Source organism: Danio rerio, chromosome 25 (assembly GCF_052040795.2).
Source record: "Danio rerio strain M-AB ecotype USA chromosome 25, GRCz13ab, whole genome shotgun sequence".
NCBI classification, from domain to species: Eukaryota; Metazoa; Chordata; class Actinopteri; order Cypriniformes; family Danionidae; genus Danio; species Danio rerio.
Window position 1 is genome coordinate 37748590 of NC_141045.1, and position 20452 is coordinate 37769041.

The window sequence follows — 20452 nt, forward strand, 5'->3', positions numbered from 1 at the left end:
AAGAGGACAGCTTATCAACGTTTTTGTTATACAATAAACATGAACAATTATCTGAGTACAGTTTGGCATATGATAAACCATTAATAGAAGTCACAGCTCCAGAAAAATGGGAAAATAGCCAATACAAATAGAGAAAAAGTCACAATTTTGGCACAAACATTATAACTCACACCAGTGATAATCTAGATTATGCACTTCTAACAAAACAACAAATTGTGGATTTATATGAAGAAGTTTGATGAAAAAGTTGGATTAGAATAGCAGTTTACACGATGAATTTAAATATTTTGAGCTCAGAATAGTCATCAATAATAAATAATAAGACCAGGTAAGGATATACTTATTGTAAACGAATAAAAAAAATATTTGATGACATTTTGTTGATTAGAATATTCAGAAATACACAAAAATAAATGGTATATCGATCTTTTAAGACATATTGAGGTGGCTCTTAAAAGAGCCTTTTGGTTTTTAAACGTCAGAAGTGAGTTTAAGCGCGCTCTCCGCGGATGCGGCGGGCCAGCTGGATGTCTTTGGGCATGATGGTGACCCTCTTGGCGTGGATGGCGCACAGGTTGGTGTCCTCGAACAGACCGACCAGATAAGCCTCGCTGGCCTCCTGCAGGGCCATGACAGCGGAACTCTGGAAGCGCAGATCTGTCTTGAAGTCCTGGGCGATTTCTCGGACCAGACGCTGGAAGGGCAGTTTGCGGATCAGCAGCTCAGTGGACTTCTGGTAACGGCGAATTTCTCGCAGAGCCACGGTGCCAGGCCTGTAGCGGTGAGGCTTCTTGACACCGCCGGTGGCCGGGGCGCTTTTACGGGCAGCTTTAGTGGCAAGCTGCTTCCTCGGCGCTTTGCCTCCGGTAGACTTACGGGCGGTCTGTTTGGTTCTTGCCATTGTAGGTGTAGCGCTAGATTCAAATCTAGTAGACTAGTGATGTCTGCTGTAGGCTCAGCTTTTTAATACAAAGACAGTGGTTATTGAGGCATTTGATTGGCCGTTGCATTTACGCCATATGGGGGACGTACACTCTTGAACCAATAGCTATGCGTTACTTCTTTTTGAACGAAGGAGTGAGAACAGTCTGCTTTTCCCGCTCAAATATTAAAAAGCCCCAGTGTCATTTCTCGTTACACGCTTAAAAACAAAAGGCAATCGCGTTAATATATATTTTTATTTGATTATAAGTAACCTAATGGCAGAAAATCACTTTTCTGGCCTGCCAAATCTATATAAACCATAACTAAAAATAAGGTTAATTCCTCCTTTCCTAATGTGAAGACAAACAACCTAAAACATACCAGTGTTGTTTTTAAAAAAAAAATAATTTTGACATTAATTCAGAGAAAAATATACGGATTCAAAAAAAAATTCCAGTTGGAATTGGTGTAACAGCTTTTAATAAATGTGAGTATATCTATTCACATACACGCTATGGTTTTTATCATTAAATTTCACAAGTGCAAACAACTTCTAGTTGGCACTAAAGTTTACACCTCACCAGCTAGTTCATCAACTTTTAGTCTAGCTTTATGTCAAAACAACGCTACTTTAGATATTATAGTCATTTGTAGTTATACTAGATTATAACTTCAGATTGTTAAAATGCTCTTTATAGTATAAGTGGGTGGCTCTTAAAAGAGCCTTTGGGGAATTAAAACTTAATAGTTTATTTGCCTTTGGTGGCCTTCTCGGTCTTCTTGGGCAGCAGCACGGCCTGGATGTTGGGCAACACACCACCCTGAGCGATGGTCACTCCGCCCAGAAGCTTGTTCAGCTCCTCGTCGTTGCGCACCGCCAGCTGCAGGTGACGGGGGATGATACGGGTTTTCTTGTTGTCCCGAGCGGCGTTTCCAGCCAACTCCAGGATCTCAGCGGTCAGATACTCGAGCACAGCGGCCAAGTACACTGGAGCACCGGCACCGACGCGCTGAGCATAGTTACCCTTACGGAGAAGCCTGTGGACACGGCCAACGGGAAACTGAAGACCTGCTCTAGAAGAGCGAGTCTTGGCCTTTGCTCTAGCCTTTCCTCCGGTTTTGCCTCTTCCGCTCATGATGCTCAGCTGTGTCTCAAAGAACAACGAATACTGCTGAATCTTGGTGGTTAGCTTTTAAAGGTAACGTACTTCTCGCCTATTGGTCAGAGTCGGTCTTAGTTGACAACCAATGACTACACTTCCCTCCAAATAGCAAGCGCTTCCTCCTTCTCTCAAATAATCGCTTCAATAAAGTTGTGCAACAGATCTATGATAACTTGAAGAAAGGTTTTGAACCCTTTCAATTGTTAACTATGGATAATATTGTTATTGTCTGATTTGTGTTATGCATTTAGAGACATTTTTGGAGCACATTTTGTTTTACATTGAACAGCGATGCCAATCTTTCCTTCAAACAAAACTTATATGCATGGATACATTTTTTTTTAGAATAAACCTTTATTATCTGGGATATTTAACGTTACATTCCACCTTCCAATCTTAAACTTTACCAGCCTTGTCATCTACAACAGCTTCTCAAATTAACATAGTAACATTGATTTATGTGCATCTTTGTGAATATTTTTTATTAAATAGAGAACAAAAATCTAAACAAAACTAAACAAAAATCCCATTCGTGTCACTTACCTTACTTAAATTAATGCAAAAATCAATATATCTGTGTGACCAACACAAGTTTTAGATCACACAAAGCTTAAATTATAATTTAAATATAATCCTCGTGTGAATTTTATTGTGTAAATATATATATTTACTTCATTATGAAACTAACAATATATCTAAAAAATAAATAAATAGTACAACTTGGTATTCTCTTAACACTGTCGGCAGGCGTGAAAAGGCGTTGCCGTGACCAGACAAAGAGGACACCACAGCTAAGAGCAAACTGGTTCTGTCTTATTCACACTAAAGCAGGGGAGCACAAACTTGGTCAGGCCGATGTTCTGCAAAGTTTAGTTCTAACCCCAATCAGACCCACCTAGGTTAGCGAATCAAGTTCTTAATAGCTGGAATTTCTGGACACATCCGTCTAAATGTGATTATACAAGTTGAGAGTTTTAAAATCAAGACTGCGAACTGAATTCAAGTATGATTGGAGTTCAGAAAGAAAATCTGCTGTTACTTGGTGTCACAGAAGCCACATAGCTGCTGTTCAAGCCACAAATTAAATCTATACCCATACACATATAGATATACCCATACACATATAGACATATAGACACCTAAAGTGAGATTGTATGGCCTCTAACATTTGACCAAGTGAACAAAAAACACCATGAACAAAATAAAGTCAAGTATTTCTTAAGGTAAACAAAACCATTCTTAAGTGGTGGTTTATAATATTAACTGCTACACCGTGAACTTACGTGCGAAGAAATGTAATACCCTTTTATAAGAAATGATTGGTGGCTCTTAAAAGAGCCTTTGGGGTGGCAGAAGTTGACTAAGCGATTTACTTGGAGCTGGTGTACTTGGTGACTGCTTTAGTGCCCTCAGACACTGCGTGTTTAGCCAGTTCCCCGGGGAGCAGTAGACGCACGGCAGTCTGGATCTCTCTGGAAGTGATGGTGGAGCGCTTGTTGTAGTGAGCGAGACGAGACGCCTCACCAGCGATGCGCTCGAAAATGTCGTTGACGAACGAGTTCATGATGCCCATCGCCTTGGAAGAGATCCCAGTGTCGGGATGGACCTGCTTCAACACCTTGTAGACGTAGATAGCATAGCTCTCCTTCCTGGTCCTTCTGCGTTTCTTGCCGCTTTTGCCGGCGGTCTTGGTGACGGCTTTCTTGGAGCCCTTCTTGGGTGCGGTCTTCGCTGGTTCAGGCATGTTGCTTCGAAATGATCAGAACAACTCTATACTCAACAACAAGGCACGCTGGGTTTTTATTCGGACCTTATGCAAATTTCAGAGGGAAAACTCAGCCCTGTCTGATTTGTGTATGGCGCGATGAATGTGTGACACTGTTTTCATTAGCCAGATTGAAAACAGTGGTTTAGCCAATGGTGTGCTTCGATACTGTAGTCTCCACCCACGTAAATCTTTCGCCTTGATATCATTGTTCATTGTTTAACTTTCCCGCTCGAATTTACACTCCGGGTTAACATTTTTTGTACTTTTAGATTATTTACATGTATATGAAAAAGTCAGTAAATAGATGTTTCTAGCAAGCGCACATTTAATAAAACCTTTGATAAATTTGGTGGAGTTTCTTTTTTAACAAAAGAGCAACTTCACCCCACTATTTGTGATTATTTTGTATTATTTATAAGCAAAAAATCTTGTATTTGGGACGTTCACATTTTATGACAGAAAGAAAAAGGAAACAATAGTGAGCATATGCATTAATTACAATAGAATTGTGAAATTATTGATTTCGAATCCGTAGTTCTGGTTTCTGAATAGTCCTTAAACGGTATGTTCTCAAAGAGTATATTCTACAAAAACATCATACTGTAGAGCAATTAATCAATCTCTAATATTTTTTTATTTTCTCTCAAGTCCGGCTAAAATAATCACAAATCCTGCTGATAATGCTTAAATACTGAATTTAAAAACTGAATTTAGAGTTTCTGACATTAGAATATAATCCTTACCCAATTATTATAAAAAGTACATACTTCCTCAGCTTACCTACGTATAATGCAAATTATATTTTAATATAAAATACATACCTAATATGAAAATAAAAGATGTACTCTAACGTTTTAAATACAAAATTGTGTTCCATGCTAAATAAAAAGCTTCAAGGAAATCTGTAAATGCTTGTGTATTGAGCAGTACAACTGATAAGTTCATAAAAACTGAACTGAAAACGTAAACTATCTGTATTACGCTATACGCAAATTAATCAAGTCATACTCTTACTTAAAGGTGCTCTTCTTGTAAGTATGTGGGTGGCTCTTAGAAGAGCCTTTGGTTTTATGATGGACAGACAGAAATTTAACCTCCGAAACCGTACAGAGTACGTCCCTGTCTCTTCAGCGCGTAGACAACATCCATGGCTGTCACGGTCTTTCTCTTAGCATGCTCAGTGTACGTAACAGCATCACGGATCACATTCTCCAGGAACACCTTGAGAACACCACGAGTTTCCTCGTAGATCAGACCAGAGATACGTTTGACTCCACCACGGCGAGCGAGACGACGGATAGCGGGTTTGGTGATGCCCTGGATGTTATCACGCAGAACTTTACGGTGACGCTTAGCGCCTCCTTTTCCAAGCCCTTTACCACCTTTACCTCTGCCAGACATGATTACTTCTGGAAGCAGTGTTGTAATACGGCAACATGCACGCCCAAGCGACTTTTACAATCATCTATAGGACCTTGTTGAAACACTCATAGGCGGTCCTTTATAAAGTCACGTGTCTTTAAGGGGGCGATGGAAAGGGGGTTAGGCCACGTTTACTGGCGACTGTTCAAATAAGTTGTCAACTTCTCTGCTTAAGAATATATTTAAGATGTTTATACCAAGTAAACAGAATCTTTATTTATTACTGTGTTGACAAATGCATAAAAATACTAATACAAACTCAATTTTTGGATTTTTCTAACTAATGCTGGAGTCTTATTCTTAGGCTGACATTTACTTTACAACCCTTCCCTGAATAAAATGTATGAGAATTGAGTTTTGGAATATCGTATATATCGTATAACACATTGCTTAATATAAGAATGTTCAGTGCATTTGCCTGTCTCTTTATAACTATTTACACAAGCCACCAAACTAGGTCAGAGGTCACGGAGACCTTGAGTGGAACTGAGGGCTGAGGACAAGAAGCAACTGTTTCTATTGTTATTTCTACCAGTTAATACTATCTAAAATGTCTAAAGTGATTTTGCTATTTTTACGGTTAAATCTTTTAAATTGATTCTACTTTTATTCAAGATAGACTTTGTATAGTAAGAATATAACTGCCTGAATGTTGATTATACCAGTTGTTACATTTTAGTCCCTTTTCTAGGAGTACGGAGACAAAAGTAACAAAAAAAAAATTAGGATAAAAAATATATCAAATTTTAATTGGATCGAATTAATAATAAATTATTATTTAATAATGTGCGTGGAATATCTCTTTTTTCTCTATCCCAGCATACGTACACTTTAGATATAATAACAAAAAAAAAAACTCTGAAAAGAGATTTCAAAAGAAAAATATTATCTTTTATTCACTGTTTAACAAAATTCAATATTTTTTTTTACATTTCCAGACAGGGCAAACCAAAACAAAGAGATATTTAAATGAAAATTATCCCAACCAAAATCATCATGAGAGGGTAAGGCCAAAATAACCAACAAAACAAAAACTTCCTAAATTAACAAAAAGTTCTAGATTTCCTATTATATATATATATATATATATATATATAAAAAGAAAACTCAAAATCAATGACAATGCTCTTACCCCACAACCTGGCTAAATCCAGAAACAAGAGGAAACTTAAAGGATTAAACCCAAAATAAATCAGCACTCGTCTCTCTACACAGCTTACTTTTCACAAAGTTACACGTCACACTTATTCACACTATAATCTCACAAGCTCACAGTTCTCAATATCCAACAAAAATCTCTATCACACTATAATCACTGGGTTAGGGAAAACAGGGACTCTCTCGGTGCTTTGCCGCTCTGCCTCTTTATAAAGCCTGGAAGCTCAATCAACAGCAACCGATCCGATTTGCTCTGATTGAAAACAGGTGCGGCTGGTTTGGAACGCTGCTCAATGAGAGAGAGAGAGAGAGAGAGAGCGATTAATAAAACAAAAGGGGGAGCAATAAGCTGCCACTCACACCAACAACTTATTAGCTAAATACATCATGGATGTAACAGTTTTTAACCAGTTTCGATAAAGACGGCTAAGAGTACACTCAGCCTTGGATAAGAAACAGATTATACTTTGTGTGTGTGTTCTATTTGATTGTTGATCCGTTTCACTGGTCCGGAGTCAGCTCTAATCAGTCTAAGGGATGTCTGACGTTTATGCTTAAGATATTGTTCAGAATATACTGTTACATCCTATGATGTATTTAGGTAATTGGTTGTTGGTGTGAGTGGCAGCTTATTGCTCTCCCCTTTTGTTTTATTAATCGCTCTCTCTCTCTCTCTCTCATTGAGCAGCGTTCCAAACCAGCCGCACCTGTTTTCAATCAGAGCAAATCGGATCGGTTGCTGTTGATTGAGCTTCCAGGCTTTATAAAGAGGCAGAGCGGCAAAGCACGGAGAGAGTCCCTGTTTTCCCTAACCCAGCGATTATAGTGTGATAGAGATTTTGTTGGATATTTAGAACTGTGAGCTTGTGAATCTTGTGAGATTATAGTGTGAACAAGTGACGTGTAACTTTGTGAAAAGTAAGTCATGTAGAGAGACAAGTGCTGATTTATTTTGGGTTTATCCGTTAAGTTTTCTCCTGTTTCTGGATTTAGCCAGGTTGTGGGGTTAGAGCAATGTCATTGATTGAGTTTTATATATTTATATATTTTTATATATATATATATATATATAAACGTCCCTGATGTTACTTGTCTAGGAGTAACAGTGAAAAAGTTTTAAAAATGTTGGTTGGGGTGAGTATGGGTCAATCCCCTGCCTTGACAACAACATACCAAATTCAAGTTAAATAAATTTATTAACAAATGTACAATAGTAAAACAAAACTGGGAAGCAAAAATAGACTTCAGGAGGGGGAGAGGCCAAAACAACAAACAAAAGTACACTCTAGCTAGTTAGGGAGTAAAACTGTCTAAACTGACAAAGTAAAATTATATCAACAAAAGAAATGTACACTAACTCCCTAACTAATAAACAAAAGAAAAAGGGTTTTAGAAATAAAATGGCACCCACCTCCCTACAGCTTCCAAACACATAGTTAGTGTCAAAAACAGAGCTCGAATGGCTTCAGAGGCTTTAACAACAGATTTTAACTTCAACAAGTTAAACACAACCGCACCGATAGATTTTTTTTTTTTTTTCTCAATAGAGCAACCAGGCAGGAGCGAGACCACACTCTGGAAGCAAGCTTCAATGTGGCTTGCAACTGGCAGGCTTTTAAGCTTGCCGGGCAACGAGTAGCAGGTGCAATCAATCAACTTCCTCTCCTCCACACCTAGCTGAGAAACAGGTTGCAGGAACGGAGAGGGAGGGAGGGAGAGAGAGAGAGAAACCAAACACAATTATACATTCAAAACACCATGGAATGTAACATGTAATCTTGTGAGATTATAGTGTGAATAAGTGTGACGTGTGACTTTATGTGAAAAGTAAGCTGTGTAGAGAGACGAGTGCTGATTTATTTTCGGTTTATCCTTTAAGTTTCCACTTGTTTCTGGATTTAGCCAGGTTGTGGGGTAAGAGCATTGTCATTGATTTTTTAGTTTTATATATATATATATATAATATATTGATATATATATATATATATCAAAATGATTATGAGAGGGTAAGGCCAAAATAACCAACAAAACAAAAGCTTCCTAAATTGACAAAAAGTTCTAGATTTCCTAATATATATATATATATATATATATATATATATATATATATATATATATATATATATATATATATATATATATATATATATGTATATATATATATATATATATATATGTATATATATATATATATATATATATATATATATATATATATATGTATATATATATATATATATATATATATATATATATATATATATATATATATATATATATATATATATGTATATATATATATATATATATATATATATATATATATATATATGTATATATATATATATATATATATATATATATATATATATATATATATATATATATATATATGTATATATATATATATATATATATATATATATATATATATATATATATATATATATATATATATATATATATATATATATATATATTAGGAAATCTAGAACTTTTTGTCAATTTAGGAAGCTTTTGTTTTGTTGGTTATTTTGGCCTTACCCTCTCATAATCATTTTGATTAGGATGATATTCATTTAAGTATCTCTTTGTTTTTGTTTACCCTGTCTGGAAATGTAAAATATATTGAACTTTGTTAAACAGTGAATAAAAGATAATATTTTTCTTTTGAAATCTCTTTTCAGAGTTTTTTTTGTTATTATTATATCTAAAGTGAACTTATGCTGGGATAGAGAAAAAGGAGATTCTCCACGCACATTATTAAATATTATTGTATTATTAATTCGATCCAATTAAAATTTGATATATATATTTTTTTTCCTAATTAATTTTTTTTTGTTACTTTTGTCTCCCTACCCCTAGAAAAGGGACTATAAAATATAAAATACGCACAAACCTTACGTGAAAATTTCGTAGTCTATCTGTGTTTTAACCAATCAGGTTAGAACTCCTATATGTGTGACGCAGTTAAAGACGTTATATGAGAGTATAATTGTTATTGATTGGTGATTGTAAGCAGAGCGGCCTAGGAACTCATTGCGAGTGTTGAAGCTGGCTTCTGTTGATGTAACTGCAAATTTTCTTCAGTAAACTTGATTTATTTGAATCTCTGACCCCGGCTCTTCTTCATCTACCAGACTGGTCATTCTTTGGGTCAAACTGTAAACTATCCCTACAGGTTTGTGATAAAAATTAATTGCTGGAAATGACACATTTCTAAAAACTTTGGTAACTTTTGTAGAATGCATGTGGTGTTTTGGCACAACAGGCAATCACTATTTAAAATCCTTTCAAATATGTTAAAAATAAAAATGCTTTTAAAACAGCCGGACCTGGTATATGAAGAACTCCACATTAAAAACAATATATTTTGAAAATGTAATTTTAAGGAACACCTATTGGAAAAACATTAGAAATGGGAAATATGATAAATAAAATGTATCCTTGTTTCACTTCTTTCAGGTAAAGCATATACAGCTGTTCTGGAGCTAAGGTGAAAACAGGGTCTTTTAGTAGTGTGTGTTGGGGTGGGTCATACCAACTCTAAAAATACCTGGTTGAAATCAGATGGCTAGAAATGCTAATTGTATACAAATTAATTCAAACTTGAAATTGATATGTAATGGGAATTAACAACTAATGCAATTTCTTCTCAATTTACATATTAAAGTGCGCATGAAATCAAAATTTGCAGTGTTTATATTACTTGGTTTTTAGGTGATCAATAATCAGTGCAAATTAATCCTATCAAGACAGCCACTAGGCTATTCAGAGCTGACCCCAGACCTGTATGAAGAATCTATAAAAGAGTTTAACACACACAGAGCACACCCTGTTTTATACTTCACGTTGTTTCTTTTTGTCAGCCATCTCATCAAACTGGTAAAATAAGCATAGCAGAGTAATATAAACAGCTCCTTTTATAACACAATCATTTAAACAAGTTGGTTATTTCACATCGTTAAATTCACATCTAGTGAAGCTGTTAAAGTAGCATCAAACATCCAGTTCCACATGAGAGGTCTCAGTGACCTCTTGAATGGGTCTGAAGATATAAATACAAGATACAAGAGGACAAAACTTGGCATAAAGAAAAAGCAATGACAAATCATTCTAGTTTTACTCTGAAGAGAGATGACATTAAGATCATCATATAATCAGAATCAGAGATATGTTGCTTGGTATGTTCAGACACAAGGAATTTGTTTTCGTGATAGAGCTTCCATAGTGCAACAGAATGACTGAGACAGGACAAAAAAACTGATAAATAAATATATTTGAAAAATATAGGTAAGTAGTGAATGCAAATATACAAATTGACAAGTTTATGCACAGGTATATAACTATATACAATGTTATATGTGCAGCTTTTATGTGCAAATTGGCATGTAAAGTGTGTTATTAAATAAGTGTGTATGTGTATAAGTAGTAGTGATGTTGGTTCCACAATTACTATCATCAAGTGTTCATGAGATGGATTGCCTGAGGGAAGAAGCTGTTTCTGTGTTGGGCTGTTCTGGAGCACAGTGCTCTGTAGTGCGACCAGAAGGTAACAGTTCAAAGAGGTAGTCGCTGGGTGTGAGGGGTCCAGAGTGATTTTGGCAGCCCTTCTGCTTACTCTGGTTGAGTACAAATCATGAGTACCAATGATTTGCTTAGCAGTCCAAACTTCAAACTCCGTCTTCGCAGGTCAGATCAGGTAGCTGAGCTAAACCAGACAGTTATTGATGTGCAGAGGATAATCTAGGCCAGGGATAACCAAACTTATTCCTGGAGGTCCAGTGTCCTGCAGATTTGAGCGCCAACCCTAATCAAACACACCTGAACAAGCTAATCAAGTTCTTACTAGAAACACCCAGGCATGTGTTGAGGCAAGTTGGAGCTAAACCCTGCAGGGCACCGGACCTCCAGGATTGAGATTGGTGATCCCTGATCCAGGCCCTTAAACTCAACATCATTAATAATGACAATGAAGTCATATGAAATAATTTGCATTTCATCCGTAAACCGACATCCATCAGAAAATCCACCCCTTTATTCTAATCGTCAAAGGTGAGATATCAGTGCATATAAATGAATGGTGTTGGACAATTATTGGAAATTTAGACACAAACTTCATGTCTGCTGATGAGGCACTGACGAATCGTCAACCTACACACCATGTTTTACACAGCTGATGCCAAAAGCTGCAACCCAGTGCTGGGAAACATCCATACTGTCATTCACACACATAGCGCATGTCTTTGAACTAGGTACCATATGCAGGCATCTCTCCCTAAAAGAATGTTTCCAGTTTGTCTTTTACCACCTGATAGTGTACCGTTCTCCCAATATATACGGACACCAAACATTAGTTAGTTCTGCACTAGAAGATAATATGTTGAAAACACTAATTATTTACTCAACCACACAAACTGTTCACCAATAAAAAGCTATTATCAACATAGTTGAAACTAAATACTTAGCTCTTATTAAGCCTGCTTTTACGTTTAGAAGTTGTTGGTGAAAATAGTCCCTTAAAGACATGGAAGTGGCTCTTAAAAGAGCCTTTGGGTTTTAATGTGTCGGATTAAGCTTAAGCGCGCTCTCCACGGATGCGGCGGGCTAGCTGGATGTCCTTGGGCATGATGGTGACCCTCTTGGCGTGGATGGCGCACAGATTGGTGTCCTCGAACAGACCGACCAGATAAGCCTCGCTGGCCTCCTGCAGAGCCATGACAGCGGAGCTCTGGAAGCGCAGATCTGTCTTGAAGTCCTGGGCGATTTCTCGGACCAGGCGCTGAAAGGGCAGTTTGCGGATCAGCAGCTCAGTGGACTTCTGATAACGGCGGATTTCTCGCAGAGCCACGGTGCCGGGCCTGTAGCGATGAGGTTTCTTGACGCCACCGGTGGCTGGAGCGCTCTTCCGGGCTGCTTTGGTGGCGAGCTGCTTCCTCGGAGCTTTGCCTCCAGTGGACTTACGGGCGGTCTGCTTGGTTCTTGCCATTGTCAGTGAACTGCTAGCTTACTCTTTATTGCTAAAGAGAAATGTAGTTGTTGACGCAGAGCTGTCTCTTTTTAAGCTCTCCCACTACAGTGAAGAGGGCCTGTAGAGGCGTTTCATTGGCTGTTGCATTTAGGTCGCAGTGTGACGTGGATATTCTGTCCAATGGCTGCACACATTTTTTAAACAAGTGACAACCGGCTGGTTTTCCCGCTCAAAAAAAATTTATGTTAAGTTCTCTTTACACAGTAATGGCGATATTACCATATACTTACATTCTCATGTAGATTAATTTATGATGTTACCTTTTCACGTTAAGTCAACAAAAATATATATTTTCGAGTGGATTGAAAATAGGCTACAGATGTAGACTTGTATGGAAAACTAAAGTGTGATTTTCAGATTTGGCTCAATGCAGAGGTACCCTCATTTATGAACAAAAAAAGTGAATTCTTTCAATATCAATTTATTTACATATTCGATGTCGTTCAGGCGGTTTATATTGTACTTAATTCATAAAGTATGTACACACTACAGTGGATTATTTGTAAAACTTAGGTGATTGGAAAAAAATGCCTTTTTCTACTAAGTGGGTGGCTCTTAAAAGAGCCGTTTGGTTTTTGGAAGAGTCGAGCAGAGACGATTACTTCTTCTTGGGAGCCGCCTTTTTAGGCTTCGCCGCCTTGGGTTTGGCGGTTTTGGGCTTGACCGCCTTTACCTTCTTGGGGCTCTTGGCTGCTTTCTTGGCAGCTGCTGGTTTCTTTGCCTTCTTGGGGCTCTTGGTCGCCTTCTTTGCAGCCGCGGGCTTCTTGGCTTTCTTAGGGCTCTTGGTCGCCTTCTTCACAGATGTGGCCGCCGGTTTCTTCACCTTCTTGGGAGATTTCTTAGCGGCGGGTTTCTTGGCAGCAGGCTTCTTGGCTTTTGCGGCGGTTTTCTTAGCTGCCTTCTTAGGCTCGGCTTGCTTCTTGTTCAGCTTGAATGAACCGGAGGCGCCTGTGCCTTTGGGCTGTACCAGAGTACCGTTGAGCACCAAAGCCTTGACGGCGGTTTTGACGCGGGAGTTGTTCTTCTCCACATCGTAGCCGCCAGCAGAGAGAGCTTTTTTCAGGGCTGCGAGAGACACGCCATGTCGCTCCTTGGATGCGGTCACAGTTTTGACAATAAGGTCGCGGACATTTGGGCCCGCTTTCTTGGGCTTAGAAGCAGATCTCTTCTTAGGAGCCTTAGCTGGAGCGGGAGCTGGAGCGGTTTCAGCCATTTCTCTAAACAGTAACGTTCACACGTCGACAACAAGCAGTGAATTATGATGCTCTACTCGGCGGCGCTGTCAACTTAAATGCCACGTGAGAACCGTGTAGACTCAATTGCCGCTAATCTAAGCGCCTCTACCAAATAAATTGTGCTTTCTCTGTTTAAACACACAGCAAAACAAGAGCCACAAAACATTTTTTGCACACTAGAAAGACTTAAGTGATATGACGAGGACCTTGGCTTTGTCATGGAATTCAAAAGGGAGACGACATAAAGATGTGTTGAGACTTTTTGAAGCATTTGTCCTCACTATGTTCTTATACTGAACACTGTCCACGCTACTGCCTGTCAAAAAATCTGTTAAGAACTAAGCAATCATTTTATATAATAACTAAGTCTGTTATAAGTGTTGCAGTGGTCTAACACTAATAGAAACGGATTAGTATAACGATTTGTGTATAATATCTGCCGTCCAAACATGAAAAAAAACATGTCCTTAAAAAGTGTGTCGACAAAGGAAATATTTTCAGTCTAGATTAATGTTTAACTTTAGCTTCCAGGGTGGATTTTTTATTTTTGGCTTAATCACAATCACTTCCATTTTTTTGTGCTTACCTTTACAAAAAAATCTACACACAATTCTCAAAGCACACACAACATGCCCTTTGTTTCCTTCAGAATGTAACACTGCATTCAAAATGCTATAAACATATGTCTGAAATTAAGCGTTTGCATCAAATGGCAAAAATCTTTTTCAATAATAGTAAATGTTTGGATATAACATTGTACATGGTAAACACTGTAGTTCTAAATTTCCTAAAGGTCCAGCCTAAAGTTCTCTTTGCTCTTTCATTGGCTTATCTCTACATTTCAATAGTGTTCTAAGGTGAAAATTTTCTGCTAAGAGTAACAGGTACACTGTAAAGTATGTAGAAAAAAATATATATTTATTAGGTCAAACATTATTGTTGCAATAGCATACGATAAAAAACAAACATATTGTTAAAAAACGTGAGTAAAGCAAAAAGTATAGAATACAGTAGGGAACACAATTGTGTGCGAGTAAGGGGTTGGAGTAGCGTCCATTGCCTGTAGAAGCATCGTCCAGACATGGGGTTGGCCGTTATACACTTTAGAGAACCAGGCTTCTTTTCTAAAATATTTTTGTTTTGTGGATGGGTGACAAACCAGTTTTGTTTCTTTCGCACTAGAAAAAGCCTAGTGGCCTGTTGTCATGTTGGACTTTCAATTGGTTTGTGATCAGTTAAGAAATTAGTTTACACATTAGGAAAAGAAAAGCCAGTAATGTCCTGTTTTGTGTTTTAGGTAGAAATTGTGTAAAGCGTTTTGATTTATACAATTAAAAACAAAAGTTTAAGGCTGAGAAATAGTTTCTGGTTTTGGAGATTTAATGTGTAGTTTTGAGTGAGAGGCTTCAGAAATTGTGTGACATGAAAAGATTGTGTAAGCAGCTGGAAAAACTGTAAATACAATACTTTTTTCAAAGAGTCACTATAGGGTCACTTTTATGTAACCTTCCATCTTTAGTATAACCGTGTCAAGGAAAATAAAAAATATGAATCTTTGTTTCATTACACTAAATCCAAATTAATTGTTTAGTTGCCACCGAACAGGCATTAATAAACTGCCCTGCAGTTTTTACTGAAAATCTTTAAAGGAACACAGATAGCAAAATAAAGCTCTCTTGCTGAGAAGGTGGGCTCTTATAAGAGCCTTTAGGAGTAACTGAAAGAGTTGCAACGCTTTAATTGGTAAAGTTTATGAATCAACTTATTTAACATACTTGGCTCATACTACAATTTCTACAAGATGGTTAAATATTGTCTATATAAACACAACTACGTTTGTTTGTTTGCAGGTTAAGTTTGTATTTAATTACTTGTTTTATCCTGCTGACGTCATTGTTGTACTGCAAGTCAATCACAGTGCAATTCTAGTTTAACTAACATTACTGCTCAATCTTTTTGATTAACAGGGTCAATAAAACCCCAAATAATACCCCAACATACAACTCAATTATAGGTTATTATAGCATCTTCCCAACTATGGGTTATTTTAACCCAGTGCATTTGGTTAATTTTATTAATTATTTTTTCTATTCTGAATCAGGATCATAAACAGTAAAGTACTATAGAATAATTTATTTTAAGTGAAACTTAACACAAAAAAAAAAGCTCTTTCACAGATGAAATGGGTGGCTCTTAAAAGAGCCTTTGGGGTGGCTGAAGATTATTCAGCGTTTTACTTGGAGCTGGTGTACTTGGTGACGGCCTTTGTGCCCTCAGACACGGCGTGTTTAGCCAGTTCACCAGGCAGCAGCAGACGCACGGCGGTCTGGATCTCTCTGGAAGTGATGGTGGAGCGCTTGTTGTAGTGAGCGAGACGAGACGCCTCACCGGCGATGCGCTCGAAAATGTCGTTGACGAACGAGTTCATGATGCCCATCGCCTTAGAAGAGATCCCAGTGTCGGGATGGACCTGCTTCAACACCTTATAGACGTAGATAGCATAGCTCTCCTTCCTGGTTCTTCTGCGTTTCTTGCCGCTTTTGCCAGCGGTCTTGGTGACGGCTTTCTTGGAGCCCTTCTTGGGCGCGGTCTTCGCTGGTTCAGGCATGCTGCTTCGAGGTGATCAGAACAACTCTATACTTTACAATGATGCACACTGGGTATTTATTCGGCTCTTATGCAAATTTGAGAAGAAAAGCTCAACCTTGTCTGATTTGTGTATAGGTGCAATGAATGTGTAGCACTGATTTCATTGGCCAGAAAGCAGACATACTTGTTATCAATACTCTAGGCTCCTCCCAAGAGAAACTTCCGCGTAGATGTTCTTTGTTTAACTTTCCCGCTCGATTTTACGTTCTGGGTAAACATTCTTTATATAATTGAATTTTTTTTGAAAATTGAAAATAATAAAGTAATATAGTTTCTAGCACTAAGAGCACTTTCAGTGGAATTTATTATAATTTCATTGGTGTTTTTAACAAGAGGTGTGCCCCACACAGTAAGATTTATTTTTTGTTTAAAGGAAATTATTAAAAATAGGACGTTCTCATTTTGTCACAGGAAAACAAGAAGGGCAGACCAAATCATTAATTACAATAGAACTGTGAAAATCAGTAGTTCTGGTTTCTTAAAAGTGTTTTAATAGTATCAAATTAAAACCTTAAATTGCATATTCTCAAAAGAGGTTAGATATAAAGGCGTTTTATCTTTTTTTTTTATCTTTAATAATATCCAAGTTTGACCTTTTTCACTTAAGTCTTGCAAAATCTCAAATATTCAGTTAATACTGCATTTACAATAATGCATTTTACTTAACTTTGCGACCATGAGCATAGAATTCTTACCCATTTGTACAGAATAATGGCCTTTTTACATTTCAGTTCAGCTGTTCAGTATTGCATACAAGAAGAAACATGTTTGAATAACGTAGTATTTAAAGCCATATTTTTGTATTGGTTAAACTAAATTTCTTCTCACAAATCTGTATACGTTTAATAAACATCAATATTACATATATCTTAGTTAAACTAAATTTAATCTGAACATTTTGAAAATTGAATTTTATTTTTCCCGCTCAAACTGTTTTAAACTGCAGATTACACAAAACTGCACTGTCTGAACTCATTAGCACGGTGAGCTTAAAACACACTTCTTCATACATTACAAAGAGTCTAAAAAAGGCGCTTTTACTGAAAACATGGGTGGCTCTTGAAAGAGCCTTTTGTTTATACGACTGATAGAAAGTTAACCTCCGAAACCGTACAGAGTGCGGCCCTGACGTTTCAGTGCATACACAACATCCATTGCGGTGACGGTCTTTCTCTTGGCGTGCTCTGTGTATGTAACGGCATCACGGATCACGTTCTCCAAGAACACTTTGAGAACACCTCTTGTCTCCTCGTAGATCAGACCAGAAATACGCTTGACTCCACCACGGCGAGCAAGACGACGGATGGCAGGTTTGGTGATTCCCTGGATGTTATCGCGCAGAACCTTGCGGTGACGCTTAGCGCCTCCTTTCCCAAGTCCTTTGCCACCTTTTCCTCTTCCAGACATGTTTACTAGTGATCTAACTGCACAACCGAAAATACATTCTGGGGCTGTAAGGCAAACTTTAAAGTCGCTCAGACGACCTGATTGAAACAGTCAAGGAGGAGCTGCAACGCAACGTCACACTAGGCGCGTCAGTTCGGATTGTCGTTTGCTTCTTTTGATTATGTAGTTAACACAAATTGGTTGATCATATTTAAATGGTTCTAAATCCTCTGCGAACACAATTTGGTTAAATTGCCTATTAAACTCGTTTCCATAATCAGTTGATTTTGTCCTAACACTTAACTCAAAAATAACCGCCACTTATACTATATTTGGAACAGTAAATTATTGGTTCAGTAACAATATTCTATTGGCAAGGTGTTTTGCTTTCTTATTCTGAATTCTCCCCTAAATGTTGTGTACTTGCCACCCCATATGATTTGACCATATGGTGGATGGCATCCCCAGTGGAGCTAAACGCTAAAACTGTCGTATTTGGAGTATTTGTATTGAAGATTCGTATTGAAGATTTTGAAAAGAATGTGTGGAGGTAACAAGCAAATATTTAGGTTGTGTCTAAGTTGCCTCCTTTTGGGAAAAAATTCAAATACTTTCTGTGATTAGGGATGTCATTATGAACTCTCAAATGAATATAAAAGCCTATGTCTATTTTACTTAAAGTATAATGTCTTTTTTTTATCTTTATTATAAAATGATTTATTTTGAAAACTAAAGCCCTTTTTACACCAAACGTGAAATGAATAAACATCAGTGACGAAAAGGGTAATTTAGCTCGAACGAACATTTCTTGATGTTGAACGTTTGAAGCACTTGTAATTACTGCCCATTTGTCAACAAAGGGCTGGATTAACCCACTTTGAAAAAAAAAAAAAAACATGTTTCTTTTAAATAAAACTGACTTTTACTAGTTACTTGAACTGGCTCTTTACTTAAAACACTACCCTCAAACACTGCATGGCCTGCAATAAACATTGTCAGTATGTGCTTGATATGATTAAAAAGGATGAAGGCGCTTGTGATGGAACTGATAAAAGTGAACGGTGGCATTTGTCAAAACTAAAATCCAAGAAAAAAAAAAGTGGTTCAGACAAATGCAACAAAAAGCTGTCTGTGACGAATGTAATATTTACGTTAATGAAACTGCACTTCAGAGAACAAGTGGGTGGCTCTTAAAAGAGCCTTTGGGAAATTGACACTAAACTGATTTATTTGCCTTTAGCGGCCTTCTCGGTTTTCTTGGGCAGCAGCACAGCCTGGATGTTGGGCAGCACACCACCCTGAGCGATGGTCACTCCGCCCAGAAGCTTGTTCAGCTCCTCGTCGTTGCGCACCGCCAGCTGCAGGTGACGGGGGATGATACGGGTCTTCTTGTTGTCCCGAGCGGCGTTTCCGGCCAACTCCAGGATCTCAGCGGTCAGATACTCGAGCACGGCGGCCAAGTACACTGGAGCACCAGCACCGACGCGCTGAGCATAATTACCTTTGCGGAGAAGCCTATGGACACGGCCAACGGGAAACTGAAGTCCAGCCCTGGAAGATCGAGTCTTAGCCTTTGCTCTGGCTTTCCCTCCGGTTTTGCCTCTTCCGCTCATGATGTACAGTTGTATTTCAGGAAACTGCGATGAGTTCTCTGGCTTGACAATCAGCTTTTATGTCAACGTGCTTCTCGCTTATTGGTCAGAATCTGTCTCAGTTGAAAACCAATCATTGCGCTTCCCTCCTCTTTTGTGATGTTGCTTTACAATCACTTCAATTCTTTGTCCCGTACAATACCCATGTGTAAAATGTGTCAAAATAAATCAGTTACTAACTAAATCTGTAAACACGTTTATAAAAAAAAACTTTTGTCTGATTTGTACCAATCTTGGCAACAATTGTTTTAGTATATGAAGGCGTACATTGACTATCCAATTTCTTTAAAATTAAACTTACTTGAAAAGCGCTTTACGTCACATTTTTGTTTTAGATTGCCTACTATTTAACTTAGCTAACCAAAACATACGATTTTATGTACAATTGAATTTTGTGTACAATTTTGACAAATAAAAAGTCAAACAAATGTAAAGTCTGAAGTTTTTTTTGTCAAGAACAAAAATGGGGGTTTCTCTTTTGACTTGAGAGTATAAAATGTAAAGATTTTTAAGTAGTATTGAAATCATTATACTAAATGGACACACACACACACAAACACACACATATATATAGCATAACATATATATATATATATATTTAACATAACATACACATGCTCTTTAAGTGATAAAGTGGGTGGCTCTTAAAAGATCGAGCCTTTGGGGTAGCTGAAAAGGATTCAGCGTTTTACTTAGAACTTGAGTTCTTTTTTTTTTTTTTTTTTTTTTTTTTTTTTTTTTTTTTTATTGTAGTATTTACAAACATAGTACAATAGAATACATCTCACAACAGTTATGAACATAATAAAAATAAATAAAATAAAATGAAATAAATTCTTTCATTTATACAATGCATAAACATGCCAGGGGTAGAACAAAGAATAGGTAAGATAATGATAATCATATAAAAAAAAAAAAAACTTATTCAATCAAATGAAATTTACATAATGCCTCATATGTTTTTTTAGCTTTTCTGTTTTTTATGTTACATAATGTAGTACCATATTGTTTAATCTCCTTTATAAAATGAACACAATTTGGCTTAGCTTTGGCCCATTTCTTGA

At 37.2% G+C, this 20452-nt stretch overlaps 7 protein-coding genes across 7 annotated transcripts; all 7 read right to left on the reverse strand.

Moving 5' to 3' along the window:
* Positions 1–1611: 1611 nt before the first annotated feature.
* hist1h2a10 (histone cluster 1 H2A family member 10) lies at positions 1612–2081 on the reverse strand. Its single transcript, NM_001386668.1, has one exon. The coding sequence runs from the start codon at positions 2058–2060 to the stop codon at positions 1674–1676; it is 387 nt and encodes a 128-aa protein (NP_001373597.1). The 5' UTR covers positions 2061–2081; the 3' UTR covers positions 1612–1673.
* A 2816-nt stretch (positions 2082–4897) lies between these two features.
* On the reverse strand, positions 4898–5285 carry si:dkey-108k21.28. Its single transcript, XM_087312587.1, has one exon. It carries the CDS (start codon positions 5254–5256, stop codon positions 4945–4947), a length of 312 nt encoding a protein of 103 aa, XP_087168713.1. The 5' UTR covers positions 5257–5285; the 3' UTR covers positions 4898–4944.
* Positions 5286–10340: 5055 nt separating this feature from the next.
* On the reverse strand, positions 10341–12469 carry si:ch73-36p18.2. Its single transcript, XM_087312575.1, has one exon. The coding sequence runs from the start codon at positions 12422–12424 to the stop codon at positions 12014–12016; it is 411 nt and encodes a 136-aa protein (XP_087168701.1). The 5' UTR covers positions 12425–12469; the 3' UTR covers positions 10341–12013.
* Positions 10697–16339, reverse strand: histh1l3 (histone H1 like 3). Its single transcript, XM_087312572.1, has one exon. It carries the CDS (start codon positions 13677–13679, stop codon positions 13065–13067), a length of 615 nt encoding a protein of 204 aa, XP_087168698.1. The 5' UTR covers positions 13680–16339; the 3' UTR covers positions 10697–13064.
* LOC137489377 (histone H2B 1/2-like) lies at positions 15820–16339 on the reverse strand. The gene has a single exon (XM_087312582.1). The coding sequence runs from the start codon at positions 16307–16309 to the stop codon at positions 15935–15937; it is 375 nt and encodes a 124-aa protein (XP_087168708.1). The 5' UTR covers positions 16310–16339; the 3' UTR covers positions 15820–15934.
* Positions 15820–19380, reverse strand: LOC147830944 (histone H2A-like). Its single transcript, XM_087312581.1, has one exon. It carries the CDS (start codon positions 19347–19349, stop codon positions 18963–18965), a length of 387 nt encoding a protein of 128 aa, XP_087168707.1. The 5' UTR covers positions 19350–19380; the 3' UTR covers positions 15820–18962.
* On the reverse strand, positions 17192–17788 carry si:ch73-36p18.4. The gene has a single exon (XM_087312588.1). The coding sequence runs from the start codon at positions 17755–17757 to the stop codon at positions 17446–17448; it is 312 nt and encodes a 103-aa protein (XP_087168714.1). The 5' UTR covers positions 17758–17788; the 3' UTR covers positions 17192–17445.
* Positions 19381–20452: the final 1072 nt, after the last annotated feature.

Bases quoted from the DNA above. Each gene is read 5' to 3' on its own strand.
- hist1h2a10 (NM_001386668.1), bottom strand. From the start codon at position 2,060: ATGAGCGGAAGAGGCAAAACCGGAGGAAAGGCTAGAGCAAAGGCCAAG.
- si:dkey-108k21.28 (XM_087312587.1), bottom strand. From the start codon at position 5,256: ATGTCTGGCAGAGGTAAAGGTGGTAAAGGGCTTGGAAAAGGAGGCGCT.
- si:ch73-36p18.2 (XM_087312575.1), bottom strand. From the start codon at position 12,424: ATGGCAAGAACCAAGCAGACCGCCCGTAAGTCCACTGGAGGCAAAGCT.
- histh1l3 (XM_087312572.1), bottom strand. From the start codon at position 13,679: ATGGCTGAAACCGCTCCAGCTCCCGCTCCAGCTAAGGCTCCTAAGAAG.
- LOC137489377 (XM_087312582.1), bottom strand. From the start codon at position 16,309: ATGCCTGAACCAGCGAAGACCGCGCCCAAGAAGGGCTCCAAGAAAGCC.
- si:ch73-36p18.4 (XM_087312588.1), bottom strand. From the start codon at position 17,757: ATGTCTGGAAGAGGAAAAGGTGGCAAAGGACTTGGGAAAGGAGGCGCT.
- LOC147830944 (XM_087312581.1), bottom strand. From the start codon at position 19,349: ATGAGCGGAAGAGGCAAAACCGGAGGGAAAGCCAGAGCAAAGGCTAAG.